The 19,032-nt window shown below is 33.3% G+C and overlaps 1 protein-coding gene across 2 annotated transcripts in view; it reads left to right on the top strand.

Annotated features, from left to right (window-relative positions):
• The window catches only part of LRP12 (LDL receptor related protein 12), an 81,237-nt gene that overhangs the window by 36,985 nt on the left and 25,220 nt on the right, over positions 1-19,032 (top strand). The window contains exon 2 of one of the 2 annotated variants that reach the window (XM_058564772.1): positions 6,845-6,901. The exons of the other annotated variant lie outside the window; for it this stretch is intronic. Within the exon in view, the coding sequence (XP_058420755.1) occupies positions 6,845-6,901 (57 nt within the window). The remainder of the gene's footprint in view (positions 1-6,844; positions 6,902-19,032) is intronic. 2 annotated transcript variants of the gene reach the window in all.

Here is a 19,032-nt window from a genome sequence, read left to right as displayed (position 1 = left end):
AAACGACTGCTTCTTTTAAATTCCTACGGTCAACATTTTGCATCCTTTAATGAATAACACACAAAAACGGAATCTAAATGAGAAAGAGTGAAGATAGTTTAACGGACTTATGGGACAACATCAAGCAGACCAATATATGCGTTATAATTACATCATCAAAAGTTAAAGCCAAGGAGAGACTCTTAAAAGCAGCAAGAGAAAAACAACTTATGTACAAGGGAACCCCTGCATAAGATTATTAGCAGATTTTTCAGCAGAAACTTTGCAGTAGCATGATATATTTGAAGAGCTGAAAGAAAAAACACTTCCAACCAAGAATAGTTTACCTGGCAAAGTTGTCCTTCACAATTGAAGGAAGAAGAAAGAGTTTTCCAGACAAGCAAAAGCTGAAGGAGTTCATCACCACTAGACCAGCCTTACAAGAAGTGTTAAGGGGACTTCTTCAAGCTGAAATGAAAGGATGCTAATAAGGAAACACATGAAAGTATAAATCTCACTGGTAAAGGTAAATATATAGTTAAATTCAAAATAATGGTGGTGGGTAAATCACTTATAACTCTAGTATGAAGGTTAAAAGACAAAAGTATTAAAAACAACTGTACATTTTTTATAGATATGCAAAGTAAAAAGATATTGTGACATTAAAAACGAAATAGTGGGGAAAGTAAAAATGTAGAGCTTTAGTATGCATTCAAAGTTGTTATCAGCTTAAAATAGTGTTATAAGTATGTTTTATGTAAGCCTCATGATACCCACAAAGCAAAAAAAGTAGATACATAAAAGATGAAGAGAAAGAAATCTAATCATACTGCTACAGAAAATCATCAAATCACAAAGAAAGAGAGCAAGAGAAAAAAGGAACAAAGGAATTTTGTAAAACAGCCAGAAAACAATTAACAAAATGGCAGTAGTAAGTCCACTTTGGATTTCTTTCTGCTGTTGCTGGTCGGAACTTCAGCATTTTCCAACTCTGTGGGATTGAAGTTTTTAAGCTTCCAGCTTCTAGTAGTTGTTCTTTGCCTGTCCTTGTGAAGTCTCACCTTATACGTGTGCAGCTTAGCATTCAGCCTGAGACTAGAACCTTGATGCAGATTTTGGAGATGTTTTTTTTATGAGGTTCATCCCTCCCTAAAACTCAGAACATTTCAGCTGCCTCAGCCTCTCTGAACTCCAGTTTCTGTCTCCTTACCTTGTCAGGAACTTAGGTTCTTCTTCCATGTGCTAGGGTCCAGAAGGTCTCCAGGCAGAAAGCCAGTGCAATAATAGGGTTCATCTTAATTTGTTTCCCTTTTCCCAGAGACCACAGTCTTACACTGCTTGTTGTCCAGTGTCTGAATTTTTTTTCACATATTTTTTCCAGCTTTTTTAGTTGTCTGTAGCAGAATTGCTGTTCCATTACTGGTTACTCTATCATGACCAACAGCAGGAGTTCTATGTCTGAGTTTTTAAAAATTTTTTTTTGTTACTACTACAAATGAGGTCTTTTGCTGTATCATCTGACTGGCTATTGTTTGTATTTACAAAGGCTTTTGATTTCTGTATGCTTATTTTATATCCTGCTACTTTACCAAATTTTCATATTGTTTATAATTGTTTTCCTGTTGACTGTCTTGGGTTTTCCAAATAGATGTACAATCATATCATCTACAGATAGATACAGTTTTGCCTCTTCTTTTCTAATTTTTATGCCTATAATTTTTTTCTTGTCTAATTGCATTGGCTAATATTAGTAACTATAGTGGACACCCATGTGTTCCATTCTCATTTTCAGTAGAAAAGCCTCTAGGGATTTCCAATTGAGTAAGAAGCATGCTAATTTTATTTTGTTTTTGTATTGTTTGCTTCTGTTTCATAGATTTTTTATTATTTTCTCAATAGATTGTCAACTCTTTGGGAGCAGGGACTGTACCTCTTACTTATGTATCGACTTACCATTCATTCATTTACTTGAGCAGATATGGACTAAGTATCTCCTATTATGTGCTATGTTCTGTGCTGGTCACTGGGTTGCAAAACAAAACAAACCCAGCTATGTCCCATCACATCACCCTCCTTTCCCCCACCAAGATTAAGAGCTTGTGGGAAATATAGACATTACACAGATAACACAAGTGTGATAAATTTTCAAAAAGTGACAGTGTTGGATACCATAGAAGCCTGTAACAGAATGACCTAACCTAATATGGGGGAATCAGGAGATGCCTCCCTAAAGAAGTAATATTAAAGGAAAATCCAAAGGCGAGAGAGACAGCTGACACTTTTCTGAAAGAAATCCAATATTTCTGGAGAGAAGAGATAAAGTGGAAAAGTGGATCACAAGAGATGGAGCTTTTGAAGTAGTTAGGAAGAACCAGACCGTAGAGAGTTTGGTAAGCCCTATTAGGATTTTGAACTTTTTCCTTAAGTTAGTAAAATAGAACGATGTTTGCTTTTGGGTGTATATATGTATGTACGTATTTATATTTGATAACTGTTCTCAATGCACAGTGAAAATGAGATTGTAGACTGCTGAGCGTACAACTTACTTGTAACCACTGCTCATTAACGTGTAAACCAATTCCTTTACAAATTGGGAATGGTTGTGGCAGATGGATTTTAACTCTGAAAGCTAAGTACTCTTTCTTTTATAAGCAAGAAACATATTCATTTCCGAATTCTTTAAAAAATAAGGAACACAGACTTCTTAATGCCATGGGAATTGCTATAGGACCTGAATTCTTTTTTAAAAGTAAAGAACACAAACTTCTTAATGACTGTGGATTTGAATTTTCAATCCATCCGATTACTAGCTCTTTGAAAAAAATTACTAAATTGCTAGAAGCTTTGGTTTTCTCAGCTGTAAAATAAACTGTTTTAAGGATGAGCTGAGGGAAGGCTTGTAAGGCACTTAGGATTTGGCTGGCACATATCTATCAGATCTTAGCTGTATTTATTAGCTATTCTTTAAGAATTTTAGTCCTTAAATAAAAAAACAGATATAAAACAGATACAAAGCAGTGGGGATGCAGAGACCATAAATTTAGATCTTCTCTTAATGATGACGCCCTGATTATTCAGGTGAGTAAACCAACTTAAGAGAAGTAGTATAATTAAGGTTCATGACTAAATAAATAGTAAAACTAGGGTTCCTAAAACAGTATCTCTTGGAAGATTCTTTCTGTCTTATATTGCTCTCAAAATTTGTGACACCATGTCTCAGCTTGGCAAAAAGAATGGGGATGATTAATCACCTTTGGTATTTGGTTAGTGGGACTGAAAAAAAAAATTAAGCCATAAAAATTATTTCCTGATTTAGATGATAATGAAACTTTTTCTTACTTGAAAACTATTTTTTTGGAGTTCTAGTTAATTAGCTGGTCCATTGACTGATTAGTCAGCTGTTAATGTATAGTTATAGAAGTAGTGTTTTATTAGACTATATTTTTCCAGTATGTGCTACCTCTAAAGGGTGACTTCTATGAGAAATCTAATTTCGCTGCACTGCAGTTATAGTAAGGAGGTAGTGTGTGTATATTATATTAATGGGGTCGTCTTCTCTTGGATGTTGGGGGAGGGGCATTAGGGAGAATGTAATTAGCTTTGTATCAACAAAGCAATTTGGGGGGGCTAAATGCTTATAACATGAAAATAATCGTGTTATATAAGTGGCATCTTAGTAAAAATACTTTTTAGAATGGCAATACATGTAAGTTAAGTGGCCCACTAACTTCACGTGATACTCAGAATAAGAAATATCTAATGTAACCAAGAAAGGGGGTGGTTATTTAATGTTAACAGAAATTATCATTGATTTTTTTAACTTCTAAATAGGATTGTTTTTAAGTTAGGGTCAATGTATGGGAAATTAGCAGTATCATATTTTATGTTTTAAGGTATTGTTCATCAGTTTTAAAAATCATTAATACTTTTCTTGAATTATAATGTTTTATAACGTTTTGCACAATATTTATCAGACTTTTGTTTATTCAGAATGGTGGAAAATGAACTATATTCTCTTCACCTATTTTTTTTTGGTAATATGAATAAAGTTTTTAAAGAAATCTGCACCTGTTGTAACAAATTCAGTCAATGCTGAAGAATACAAAACAAGTCTTCCTCTTTAATTCCAGTTCCAGAGGTTTTCTTTCACAATTTCTTATACCCTTGGACTTGTCAATTTTTATATAAATACATATACATACATATATCATATGCTTATCTAAACATGCATATTAACTATACATATATCATTTTAAAGTTAAAATTAGATCATATTCCAATGTTATTCAGAAATGTATTTAACTTAGTGTGCATATCTTTTTTAGTACATATAGATTTACTTAATTCAGTTTGTTGAATATTTTATTCAGACGTATTATACAGTCATTATACAGACTTATTCAACAATAAGTTTGTATAAGTTTATTCATTTGTATGCTGATGGAGATTTTGATTAAATTCTATTTTTTTCTATTATAAAGAATTCCACTAACCCCTGTAAGATAGGTATTATCTTCTCCATTTTAGAGATGAAATTAAGACACAAAGAGGTTAGGTAATTTGCCCTAAATTGCACAGCAAGTAAGTGGTGGGGCTGGTATTGGAACGCACAGTCTTAAATACTATATTATGTTACTGTTTTCCTTCTGCCGACCTTTACTCTGTTTACTGAGTTGGAAAAATATTTTAATGTATAAAATATATCTAATATTAAAACTCTCCTGAGGATAATTTAATATGCTACCTTAAGGATATTGGAAACTTTAGGGTCACAAATTACACAACTATAATTTGTAGTTGTATCTAATATAGAAGTAGAAGGTTTAAGCCAGTGCTTCTCAAATGTTAATATGCATTCAGATCACTGGGAGTAGGGGAGGATCTTGTTAAAATGTAGATTCTGATTCAATAATCTGGGGTAGGGCCTGAGAGTCTGCACTTCTAATGAGCTCCTGGTGATGCCAGTACTGCTGATCCAACTTGTGAGTAGCAAAGGTTTAGGCAATTTATACTGACCTTTGGAAAATCTTGTTAGTTGTTTTGTTGAATCAGTTTCTTATTTTGTTTATGCTATCAGTTTTTATAGGTTGTGTGTGTTAAATAAGTGGGGGCTTTCTAGTAATTTCAATTTTATGTCTGTAGCATTTAACATTGCTGGAAAAAAATAAATCTTGTTTTCTCTGGTATTAAGGTACAGCACCTAACTATAATCATATCTCTTTTTGTGCTAAATACGGCTTACACAACTATGTCACCATTTCCACTGTATCGTTGTTAATGGAGAGAAACATAACATTTCTTTTCATTCTGAAGGCTATAGCTGTAGTTGAACAAAAAAGGTTGCTTTGTCACTATTATTTTATTTTTTAGTAATATTAATAATATATTTTACACAGTTACAAAAATGAATACGTGTTCAGTACTATGTGCCAGGTACTGTATCAAGTGCTTTAATTGGCATGATTTCATTTAATCATCATGACGTCCCTCATTTATTCATTCATCACCTCTTTGAGCACCTGCTCTTTTCTAGGAACCGTGCATACAATGATTCTGCTCTCCTAGAGCTTAGTACATTTGGGGGATGCTATATAATAAGCAAGCAATCATACAAGTGTGATGGTTGTAAAAGAAAAATTGTTAATTATAATATTTGCTATTGTCTCTCTTCTTTCAACCGTCAAAGAGAATTCTGCTTTTGCCCTCTAAGCTTCTCCCACCTAGCTTCCTCCCCTAACCCATCCAAGGAGAATTCTTTTTCTGTCAGCTGGATTCCTGAGCAAATCAACCTAATGAGTAGAGAGAGACAAAATTTCAGAAGTAAAGATGAGCAATTTATACAAGAAAAGAAAGAACAGAAGTAGATGAAATAATTATTATATAATAAAAGTAAATTAAAAAAAAAAAAAAGAATACCTGGGGGCTGGCCCTGTGGCGTAGCAGTTAAGTTCATGTTCTCCGCTTTGGCAGCCCTGGGTTCATGGGTTCAGATCCCAGGCATGGACCTACACACCGCTTATCAAAGCCATGCTGTGGCGGCGTCCCATATAAAGTAGAGGAAGATGGGCACGAATGTTAGCCCAGGGCCAGTCTTCCTCAGCAAAAAAGAGGAGGATTGGCAATAGATGTTAGCTCAGGGCTAATCATCCTCAAAAAAGAATGCCTGAAGGGACACTGTTAACGTTAATTTGAAGGAGTAAATATCCTCAGTACTTTAAATGGGAGTCTTTTTTAATACAACACTTTTATTTTATTAGGTGACACTCAGTAACTCATTTCAGTAAGTTATTTGAATACTTGCATGTGTCCAACTTTGTGATAAGAGGTATAGAAAATCAGGGGCTACCAAAATAGGGTATAATTCTGTCCCGACTCTTGAGACTGTTAAGAGTTGTTGATGAGCAAAGTTTGAAAGATTTAGAAGACAATGCAAGACATTATTTTTTTTTTAAGTACCAACATGTGTGACCCTAGCAGAAAGCACATTGTGGACTGATGGAGCATGCTCTTAGAGGAATGCTGTTTTTAAAAAGTATATGATTCTCTCTTTTCTAGTAATAGTATTGAGTTCTCTTTTGACTATTCACTTGATAGAAAATTCTTTCTGGTATGATTCAGATCTATATATTTGACCTCTATATATTACCCTACATTGTTGTGATTTCCAAAATGTTTTGTTTTCCTTACTATGACTATAATTTTGCTCTTCATAGTATTGTTTTGAAGATTACTGTAAGGGACTTTAATTTAGTTTCTGAATATTACAAGTGGCTCTCTATAGTTGTTTTTCTTGTAAAGGGAGAATCTGAAAAATTTTTATAAATTTTATCTTGGAAATTAGTTTATTCATTATGTTTAATTTTAGGAAATGGTGCTCTTGCAGAACATTCTGAAAATGTGCATATTTCAGGAGTGTCAACTGGTAAGTCATTTTTTGTAATGTTTAAATTTCATGCATGACTTATATGGTAAATATTGAAAGCCACCTGGTATCTTACGAAGTGATATTTGGCTATAAAAATTATTACTGCTTTTTGCAGCATGTAATAAGGAATGAAGTAACTGGAACATGGAGAAATTCTCATAAGATAAAATTGATACTTGCATGCCCATGGATTGGTTATACTTTTCCAAATGGACTGCATAATTATTTTTCATGCAAACATTGAACCAAGAGAAAAGTTAGCTCAAGTTGAATTTGTATTTTCTTTCCATACAAAGTTTTTTATGAAATGAAATTTATTAAAATGTAATTTTGAATGCTGTTCCTAATATTAGAGCCTTAGAAATTAAGCATTTTGCTTGATTTTTAGATGAGAGTACTACTATACATAAAACGGTAGTACTTGAGTGCACAATTTATATGCTATTGAAAAACAACCCAACAATATATTTGTGTCCATGAAATTCAAAAACTCCTTGAGGTAAATGCGCTTTTTTCATTCATATAAGCTTTTATAACTTAATAATTACTTAAAGGCCCATAACTATTAAAATTTTCCTTCTTAGGTGATTTCCACAGCTTTGTTACCATTTTTGCTGTATCAGCTACAGTTACTAGGAGAGCAGAATATTTTATTTTTGCATATACTGAAATAGAGTTTCTTACCGTTATTTTATTATTTCCATATATTCTTGATAAGTTTTATGTGGTTTAAAAAATTGCGCTTAGTGCATTTATCAGTCTACTGATTGATTTCTTCGTGTCATCTTCTTCATGTCATCTTGTAATTTGCTTGTTTATTTTCATGAAGCAAAACTGAAAGTTTCCTCTTTTGTTTTATGTCTGATTTTATATTCAGAAAATTAATAGACTTAACAAATACTCTAAGTGTTAGTAGGCACTAGCCTAACAAATTGATAAGCCTGTTTTCCTGAAAATGAAAAGCAGGTGCCTTGGTAGCCTGTGTTAATTCTTTCACAGTTTGTTTCACCATTTTCATATGCTTTCAAATGGTATATGATTATATACATCAAGGAAAAATAAGGTTGTTTTAAAGATAATCTTAATTTTCTATTTTGAATAGCTAATAATAATTATGGTTACTTTTCCATGTTGTAACTATGAAGTAAGAAGACTGTTTACAAACATTTTAATTTACACAACCAAATGGTTATTGTCTAATGCAATGATTTTTCAGAATTTTTGGTCGCATGATCCCTTTTAAGCTTTTAAAAATATTGAGGACTGTATAGTCTGCTAGGGCTGCTGTTAGAAAATACCATAACTGAGTGGCTTAAATAATAGATATTTATTTTCTCACAGTTCTGGGGGCTAGAAGTCCAAGATCAAGGAGCTGGCAGGGTTGGTTTCTGCTGAGATATCTTTTCCTGGCTTGCAGATGGCCACCCTCTTGCTGTGTCCTCACATGACCTTTGCTCTTTGTGCTCTGAGAGAGAAAGTCTCGGATGTCTCTTCCTCTTCTTATAAGGACACTAGTCGTATAGGATTAAGGCTCCACCCTTGTGACCTCATTTAACCTGAGTTATCTCCTGAAAGGCCCTGTCTTCCAAATACCGTCATATTGGGGGTTAGGGCTTCAGCAAATAGGTTTGGAGGGGGACACAGTTCAATCCATAACAAGGACTTCAAAGAGTTTTTGTTGATGTAGGTTATAGCTACTGATATTTACTACATTAGAAATTAAAACTGAGAAATTGCTTAAAAACTTAATTCATTTGCAAATAACAGTAACAAATCTATTGCATGGTTACACCAATAACATAATTTTGTGAAAAAATGTATTTTCCAAAACAAAAACATCAATAAGAAGAATGGCATTGTTTTGTAATTTTGTGAAACTTTTAAAGATTGGATTAAAAGAAGATAGCTGGATTCTCACATCTGTTTCTGCACTCAGTCTTTTGTAACATGTTGCTTTGTTTGACATATATGAAGACAATCCAGCCTCATACTGATGGACAATTTGAAAAGAGAGGAGTATTTTAATAGCCTTTTCAGATAATTGTGAGTATTCTTCTTTGATACTATACCAAAACTCAACAAGTGGTAGTTTCTTAAAGGTTAGTTGCAAGTGGACTCTGCAACCATGTGAGTGAACACTTTATTCTCTGTTATGTAAAAATCCAATGGCCTTTCTTGCCCTTTGAATGGATTTCTTTTTTACCATGCATCATTTTGTGATATACATTAGTTATTTGCAAAATACTGTTTTTCTGAGTTATGCATAAAACTTATTATATGGAGTATAATAAGTGGAAATTTGGACAGATCCAGAATTTGCTTAAATTCTGAATTTTGCTTCAACTCATCAAGATTAGATTCTACTTATATTTATCTGTTTGCTTGAAGTTAGACTATGTTGCTCTTGTTGAGCACTGAAATTACCCTTAAATTCCTATTTGGAAAAAATTCAGCAGTTTAAAAAGTCATCACTTAGAATATGTAAAACATGTTTTGCATATTTTAATCTTGTTTATTTTCTTTACTCTTGCTTATTTTCTACTTCTGTATGTCAAACATATATTTAGAAATGTGTATTAGTTTGCTAGGGCTGCCATAACGAAGCACCATAGACCAGGTGACTTAAACAATGTAGTTTTATTTTCTCACAGTTCTGGAGGCTAGAAGTCTGAAATCAAGGTGTTGGCAGGATTGGTATCTTCTGAGGCCTCTCTCTTTGGCCTGTAGATGGCTGTCTTCTCCCTGTGTCTTCACGTGGTCTTCTCTCTGTGTATGTCTGTGTCCTAATCTCTTATAAGGACACCAGTCCTATTGGATAGGGCCCCCTCATCCGACCTCATTTTAATTACCTCTTTAAAGATGCTGTCTCCAAATCCAGTCACATTCTGAGGTACTGAATAATAGGAGTTTGACATAAGAGTTTGGGGACTGACACAGTTCAGCCCATAACAAAATGTGTGTTTTAATTAAGGGTATTTATCCATCAATAAAATACTTAATTTCAGAGGTCAATGGAACCTTATTAATGACTTATTTTTTTTCCTGAAGGTTGGTCCTATAAAATCTTTCTTCTATGGAAAGAGAAGTATAATATGAAATCTATTCCAATTATACCATGAAAAAAATAAGTGGATGCTGTCTCAAAAGGTGCTTTTGGATATACAGATCCATTGCAGTTTTTCTTTGGTCTATATGGAGCTATAGAAGATGTAATGCTTGATACAGTATAAGCCTTCTGGATTCCTTGCATTCCCAGTTGAAACGAGAGCCCCTTCAGTGCTGGTCTAAATGGAGACCTAGCCTTTGAAAGAATCTCTACATGTAGGACTTGCTTTCTTTTGAGACCAAGCAGCAGAAGTGGTGAGGTAGTTCAGTGTTCTGTGGTGCTACCTGTTTCGGCTCCTCACCTTCCCTTTTCACCTCTGCTACTCCATTTGATAGAGGTCAGTGCCGTAGGCCATTCATATTTTGCATTCTGGAAATTTTAGTGGCAGTTTTAGAAAGAATTTTAACTTGTCTCCAGTTAGTGTTTTCATGTAATTTATTGTCCAAATCAGGACACTTTGAAAGTAAAAGGGTACACTATTTTTAATTATGCTGACCGCCACAGACAAAACTAGGACTGTCTCAGACAATTCAGGATGTATAATCACCCTATCTGTAATGAATTAAATTCATTTAGCATGTATTAAGCACCAGATATGGACCTTGTGTCAAAAAGAGTTGAGAGTAAGCAATGAGTAAAATATTCTTGTCTCAAGGAACTTACCATTTAATGAAGGAAATAGACATGTGCAAAATATACCTATAATGTGGTCTTAATGTAGTAAATCCGGTGGTAAATAATGAGCATATTAAGTTAGATAGATTTATAAAAGGCCTAGTTACAATGTCTGGTGAGTAATCAATGACTTAATATTTTTCTTATTCATTATGAATAGTACTAAATGCTTAGTTTTGCTTATCCAGGTGAATTTTTATGAGAATCGTTAATTTCTGATCGACAATATAGTTTGGGTTCTTATGCTTGGGGTAATTTGTTCTATGTCTAATATTCTATTCATTTTCATCTTCTTCCTCAAATCTTTGCAAAGAGAGGTAAATCTTTGTCTTTTTTCTGGTTCTTATGCTACAGGTATTGGCATAAGAAAACGTCAATTATCAAAAAGTGTATATGTAGTGACTATATAATAGAAAAGAATTATTGGATAAATTCTTATTTTTTATATTTTTTCCTTTAGTTTAGAACTTTTCGTGGTCCAGAATTTTAAATCTAGTTTTTTATATGCAATAGAGAAAGGAGAAAAGACAAACGATATTTTTGTAAATCTAATAGTATGTGAAAATCATTGTGAAGTTATATCATAGAAACTGTCAAGTAATTTAATTGTATGTATGAGAGAGTAGGAAGGCCGTTTTAATATTCTTTTTTAAAAGTGTCTAAGTTAAATGTCTCATGTTTCTTTTTTAAATGTCTAAATTTTTAAAATAGCTAAGTTTTACTGCTCATCTGCTACACAGAATGAAACTTTTTTAGGTCAAATTGATTTATAACAAGACCTTTGCACACATTAAAGAAATATATTTGACTTTTTAGATATATCTACTTTTAAATTGAATTTTACTCTATGGTCTATGATATTTATTTGAATCAGAATAATTCTAGAAATAATTTGATTATGCCCTCCCTACTCTTAATTATTACTTCCAAATTAAGTTGTTTATTCATTATATGTTTTATTAAACATTTATAAAAATTGGAAAAAGAACAAAAAGATTAAGAAAATTACTCATTAACCCTGAATTCTTAGTATTAATTAATAGTATTTTAATTTTTTATTTGTCCTTTTTCTGTGCATACCTTGAAAATAATTGTATGTTCATTTAAATTATAACTGATTTTGTCTCCTGCTCCTTCTGTTTAACATTTTATAGAATACATTTTTTTCATTATCATTGTTTTAATACTTGTATAAAATTGCCATCCTGTAGCTGTATTATAATGTTCTTAAACATATCAATGAATTTTTTCCAATGGGTTCTCTATAGTCTGGGTCATGTTGCCTGGGACATATTAATGTATATCTAGCCCTTTTTTATTTCTAAGGCTATTTCTTTAGCATAGATTTCTAGAAGTGGAATTACTGTATCAAAGGTCATAAATAATTTAATGATTCTAGAAACCTTTTGACAGATTGTTTTCAAAAAGGATTGTACCAATTTTTACAGCTGTCTGCAACAAATGAGAGCACTTAACGTAGAGTATGATCATGTTTTTCCTATTTAACTTTTTTCTTACCGTGTATGTATTAAAGTCCCAACCTTTTATTTTCCCCAGACTGTTCAGAAATGTAACTGTTTACCTGTCTTCTTGATTCATGGCCTGGAGTTATAACGTCGCAAAGAATAGGAGAATGAGATTGGCTTTCCTTTATAGTTAGGCAAAAACTACCCTGAAATATAAAAAAAAGATTTTCTGGTTGCTACTAGGAACAGATATTGGGGCTTGCTGCTTTCTCAAGTAGAACATATGAGGTTTAACACATTACTCCCAATTCACCAATGATACAGCTTCTAAATGTTCCTACCTTATAACATCCATAGCTAAAAGCTCTATCTGAGGTTAGCTTGATCTTGAGTCTACTTTACATTTGACTTGGAATCTTTTGTCAGGCAAAGCTGACATTTCTGAGAGCTGAGAAAGAGAATGTCTGTTTAGGAAGTTTCTTTCTTAATCTTTGTTCATATTAACTGAATTAGCAGAGTATATAAAATGGATTTCAAGTAGTTTTTAAGTGTTCTCCTTTATTGTCAGAATTTTTATTCCATCAAAATCATCACCCTTTCTTGCTTTTGTGTATCTGCATTTTATAGTTCCTTTTCTAGTACTCAAAGGCCTAGCTGGTCCTATAAGCCTTTTGAAACTAATAATTTAGTTGTGGCCTTTTTAATTAGGATATTTTTTTCTAAATTGCAATTAATTTTCTTACAAATTAGCAACATTTTACAGTAGTTTAGAGCACTATAATAAAATGGCTTTTGTTCTAACCACAGTTTGAGGCTTAAATACTATAATATGGTATTTTGACGTTTCCCTGAAGAATATCTAATCTGATAACACTTTTATTATTCTAGACTTTGCAGATCTTCCAAATAAAGAATCTGGAAGAAAATAAAGCTTAAACTATAATTATTTTATACAGTTTATAATTATTTTTTAAATACAGAAAAGTTGCATGAATAAAGCAGCAGGTACAAGTGGTCTTTTGTACCTTTCCTATATGATTTTAGTATTATTTTCAATTATTTAATCAATACCTGGACCTCTTGCTAAACTTACTAAAAAGAATTTCACGAGTTCTTTTGACCGATATTATGTGGTGTGTCTTTTGTCCATGTTTCAAATGAAGAAAGGAAGGAAAGCTTATTGTATTTTAGGTGATAATGAATTCATTAGGGTTTTTAGGATTTCAGGATATAGAAATAGAACTTAGTGTGAACCCACGAAACTATCCTTCAGGTGAAGAAAGTGAGTGGAGAATACAAGACAAAGTACATTTTTAAAAAAAGAACACATACGTTAGTTTAGGATACTATTAATTTTTAGAGGCATTGCCTGCCTTCAGAGAGTTTGTTTATGAGACACTTAAGCTTTTGGAGTAGAGCACTCCCTGTAAGTTTTAGAAAAGAAAATAATGGTAGAATTATAATTTTTATATATTATACTTTTATATATAATATTATATGATATAGAATTAAATCTTATTTATAGTGTATTGTTCAGTAATATTTTATGTGAAGCATATTTCTCTATTACATAATCATAACATTTCATGTATTATCAAATATTTATTGAACAATTATATTTTTATAATAAGATTATTATATCTTGTAATTTTATATTGCATTATTATAATAAACAGTAAGTACATTCAGCGTTAGAACAGTAAATGTGAGTACCAGGAACACAGACAGAACAGGTTGTAATGTGACAGAAGTGTGTGACGCTTAGATGGTAGAAGTGAAGTTCATCCGCTCACGTGAGTGGGCCAGAGCCAGTGCAGGTTTAAAAACAAGTTACATTCAGACATTTAGCATTTTCCTTTTCACTCTATAACTTTGAGAATAATCCTTTTTCACCTTGAGAATAATTCTTCAGTGCGATATCATGTTGTTTGTAGCTTTGCTAAGGCGTGAATTTGAATTGGATGCCCTGTACAGCTCTTGTGCAGAAGCCAGTCACTCAGCAGGTGAGCAGACTGCACCTTGGTGTTCAGTTGACTAGTAGCCTGATCTAAGTTATGGGGTGACTTGATCTTAAACTGCGCTACTGGAAATACAACATCCAGAACAAAGGAGATGATAGTTGTTCTCTACTCCTCCCCTAAACACACTCTGAGTATTGTGTTTATTTCTGGATACCACCCTTGACAGAAGACACTAAGACTGGACCACACTCAGAAGATGTATCCTAAAAACCGTGTCAAAGCTGATAGAGTTGGCTTAGAAAATGGTGAGCTCCAAGGCCAATTTATCTTTGCTCAGGTGCTGATTTCTGCCTTACTTATTCTGTGCTTCCAGCAAGAATCACAGTAAACTTCAAAAATTAATAGTTTTTTTACCATTCAGGAAATAGAAGTAGTAGCTTGCTTATTAGCATTTTAGTCTTCTGTAGTGCTTAAAATTAGAAAATGTAGGTACCAGATATCAATAGTTTTTATGCCCTTACAGGAAAAAATTGCCCTTTTATGCCCTTAAAAAAAAGATATAAAAGGTTGAACCTTCTGTATTCATCTTATTTTATGCTTTGCTAGCAAAATTCAAAGTTATTCTTACTTGTTAGAAATTTTAGGGTAAAGCTAGTTAGATAGTTCCATTAAAAATTCTCTCCTCATCTTGTTCAGATTGTGCTGTGACCTACTGGAACTAGAAAAACTGTATGTTTTTTCTATTTTTCTTCTGTCTTTTTCCATATTTTGTGCCTCTTTTGACTCTTTAAAAATACTTTATTTTACTGCTGTGTAGCCCCTGATTATTATTTGTTTGTTCTGGACCTTGGCGACCTTCAACAAATGAAGGAATTACCTGCCTTGACTAGAGCTAATGACCAAGTGAAATATTTTGGTCCTTAAAAAACATCACTAAATAATAGGAATAAATATATTGCTGCATTCATTCTTACAAGTATCTGTGCTAATGCGGAGGAATATTCATTTAATTATAAGCAGCTGGATGTAGGATTTCCTGCTTGCCATAGAAATATGTGATTTCTGGTAACAGGTCTGAGAGCAATGAGAGAGAGTGCTGAGTGTGAGTGATAGATTAATATAAGTTTTTCTGCTTGCACTGATTCTTACCTTTTAAATGATAATTAAAAGCTTCCCCATCTTAGACTAGTAAATATTGCTATAAGTAATTGTTTCTGTAAAAAGAGAAGGTCAATTTTCTGACTTCTTGAAAAAATTGGAATGAAATTTGGAGTAATTCTAAGGGAATACGACTCACGTACAGTGTCTTCTTCCAGCTCTGTCCATCCTCAGTGTGTTGCCAGTTCTGACGTTTCCGTTATGTCAGAGCTCAGAGGTATTCAAGGAGTCTGAACAACAAAGGGTCAAAGAAATCAAGGCGCTGAGTATGGGCGACAAACCCAGTCAAGTTGCAAGAAAAGAGGCCTTTCAAACTGAAGTCGTTTCTTCCTAGCCCTGGACTTATGCTTCCTGTTAAGATTGCCGGGCTTAGCTGTGTCGCATGGGACAGTCTGACAGAGGGCCACTCTTGTACTTAACTTCATTCATCTTGCAGATTCTAACACTCACTTGATACTTGCCCTGTGTTCTCAGTGGGCCACAGACTTCATAATCAACATGTTTGCTTTCTAAGCTCTGACTCTCTGTCCAATATTAACCATCTTTAAGAATACTACCACTTTTCATTATCACCCAGCCTTCTCTTCTTGTCTCCTTCTCTATTCCTCTTTCTTTTCCAATATCTCCCTCAGCCTTCACTGCATCCCCTTGTTGCTACTATTCTACCCCATGCTCTAACCATCTTACCTATAATTAATGTATATATGTACATTTTCCTTATTATTAAAGGTAGGTTCTAGAGTATGTTCATAAAGTCTTGTTTAATTCCAAAGAGACTAAGAAGCAGTTTAGTCCTGCCTGTAGTCCCTATATAGCTTTGTAGCAAATAGAAATCAGTCTTTAGAAGCTTTAAAACTAAGTAAACCCTCTTTTTCTATGTTATCATCAATTCTGTGTCTTTGCTTTCCATGTTAATATAGGACTAGAGATCTTTCTTCCAAAACAGATCGCTTTTACCTTTATTGCAATTCTATTCAGGCAGCTCTCCCCGCTAATTATCCAGTGTCATAGGGAGCTCCCCACTGGGCAGTAGTGTGCCTTGGTGGTTAAGAGTGTAGCTTCTGAGCCTGTTGCGTGGCTTCCAATCCCAGTTGTGACACTTTTAGCTTTTTTGTGATCTTAGGAAAATTGCTTAATTTCTCTCTGCCTCCATTTTTTCCTCATCTCTTAAATAGGGATAATAATACGAAGAATTAAATAAGAAAAGACATGAGAAAAGGAAGTACCTGACAGGTGGTAACATCATCAGCCGTGGGGTCCACAGGCCTGACCACATAGTCCTCAGTTTGATTATATCACAGGCCTTGAACTCATGAACCATAAACTTCTACCTTGCCACAGAAATCTCATCTTCAGCACTGTGCACCGTACTTAGCTTTTAAGTTTTCAAACTGCTATCCTTCTCCTAATTAACAGTGGGCCAGTAGGTGTCTGGTTTTCATGCTAATCATGTCTACATATTCTAATTTTTCCATGTCTCAGTGCCTTTTATTGCTTGCATAGGCACAATATTTTCCATGAATTGCATGATTCACTTGTTACCCTTCAGAATCATTCTTACTCTCATCCCATGTAGCTATTCAACAGTCATACTTGCTTACTAATTTTTATTTTGGAAATGGTATTTTTTTTAAGTACATTTATTTCCGTTGGAATCAAACCCTTCTTACTAGTGTTTTCAACATTTGGAATTGCTTTTGTATTCATCAGCCATTAAGGAGTTAATATTTATAAATCACTCTATGCTCTGAAAAATGAGATAGCCAAACGATAGTGACCACCGTGGACTATAAATGCTGTCCTTTGCTTATAAACAGGTTGAGTGTGCTTTTGTTAGATAGTGAAACTTTCGTAGTTAAAATTTTGCAGGTAAAGGAGCTTCTGTTTTTGCTTTTTGCCTGATTTCTTTACCTCCCTGGTTTTTTTTCCCCACAGGATATAGCATTGCAAAGTAATCTTTACAAAATATTTGCATCGTATCACTTCTTTTCATAATAGCCCACCTTGGCTTGACTAGTGTCTCTGGAATTGAGTCATTAAATTCGTATAATTGGGAATATGCTCTTTATTCTGGCTCTATATACTTCTGTTCTATGAAAGAAATCCTATGTTAATAGTCAGGTAAACCTTCCCTGTTCTATACTTACATAATGCTGTTTTGGGAGGGGCTTTGTTTCTGTTTAATAATACCATATGCCCTTTTGATACATTGTTTAAAATTACTTTAAATATGCATTGTATCATTTAGTACTGTATTGTCTTGTATACTCTCATAAGTGTTTATATGTTTCTTGGATTCAGTTAATAAACATATCTCATTACAAAACTACAATTTTTATGACAGCATGAATTCTCTTCATGCTCTTCTTTTGTGCCTTTTATATGTATCTTATGTTCTTAGGTGGTCAGTAAGCGTAGCTGGTTTTTGCTTGCATTTCAGTTTTGTGATTTATTAAAACCAAAAGCCCAAAGATTTCATGTCACTTTTAGTCTCCACTGCTTGTAGTCATAAAGAGTCAACCCTTCTCAGTTTTGAAAAGAAATCCAGTTCTTCATCTATAGAACAGGAAATTATACTTGTTTTTCTTTTACAAGTAGTTCAACTCTAATAAATTTCCTTGCCTTCCTCTTTTTTTCAGGCTTTAAAACATGAAATCTCAAATCGAAGGGCAGTTTATTTGACATTATTTGGAAGTCATCCTCTCTTCTCCCTTGTGTCCTCTAAAATAGAGGTTGTTTGAACACTTCTATTTTTTAAGTGATTTCTTTAAAGATAATAGTTATGATGCATTAATCTAGTTTAAAACTATAGTTCTTTGCTTTTCTTTGAGATTACTGAAACAGTGTCAGGATAAACATGAAGAAGTATTGAGTATTTCTCCATCAGTTTTGTCCTTTTTCTAAACTATACAGTGAGATCTTTGTATTTTAAACCAGACACTAATATCAAAGTTTTGTGAAGGACTCCATCAGAAAATCTCTACCTATTCATTCTTCAGTTAATTCTCCCTCTCTTAATTGACACTATACAGGATAAATTAAAAACTGTATGTATTTAGGTTCTCCTTTTAGTGTAGCTTAACCACTAACATTGTAATAATACCATTTTCTTTTATTTTTCATTCTAGATGTCCTGTGCACTAGAACCACTATGTATTAAATAGCCTTTTTAAATCAGATAACCTAATTACTGTGTTCTTCTATGAAGAAGATGCTGTCCAAGTTGAAAGTTGCTGTCTTTTGAATAAACATTTGGAACCCCTTTAATTTGGGAGTTTCTATTTCTGGAGTTATGGGAAATTTATCAAAAGTAGAGATATGTATCATCATCCTCCAAAATACTTGAATGTTTGTTTACATCTAAAGATATAAATGAAGTAAATTAAATAGATATGGTTTTTTTGGAGATTTTTGTATTCCAAGAACAAAAAGTTGATACTGGTTATTAAGAGATAAAAAAGAAAGGAAAAGTAACAAAGACTAAAATATAGTCATTTCTGCCATAATGCCATGTATATGTTCCTGGAAAATCTCACATTCTGCAAAATCGAACACTAAACTAACAGGGGTCATGAGAAAAGTAGTGTTGGTACAGATCACTCACAACTATGTGCCTTTGTAGGTATAGCCCTAACAAATAAAACATCAATCCAAATACTCGCCCAGTCAGATATCCCGATATTTACACCTAGAATCAGTCCATAATTTGCAGCCATATACTCTGGGGTTCATACTTCCTCTTAAAGACATTTGCTTCTAATG

This window comes from Diceros bicornis, chromosome 21 (genome assembly GCF_020826845.1).
Source record: "Diceros bicornis minor isolate mBicDic1 chromosome 21, mDicBic1.mat.cur, whole genome shotgun sequence".
Taxonomy (NCBI): Eukaryota; Metazoa; Chordata; class Mammalia; order Perissodactyla; family Rhinocerotidae; genus Diceros; species Diceros bicornis.
The sequence above is the reverse complement of the archived record's forward strand: the minus strand, read 5'-3'. Positions and strand labels throughout refer to the sequence as shown.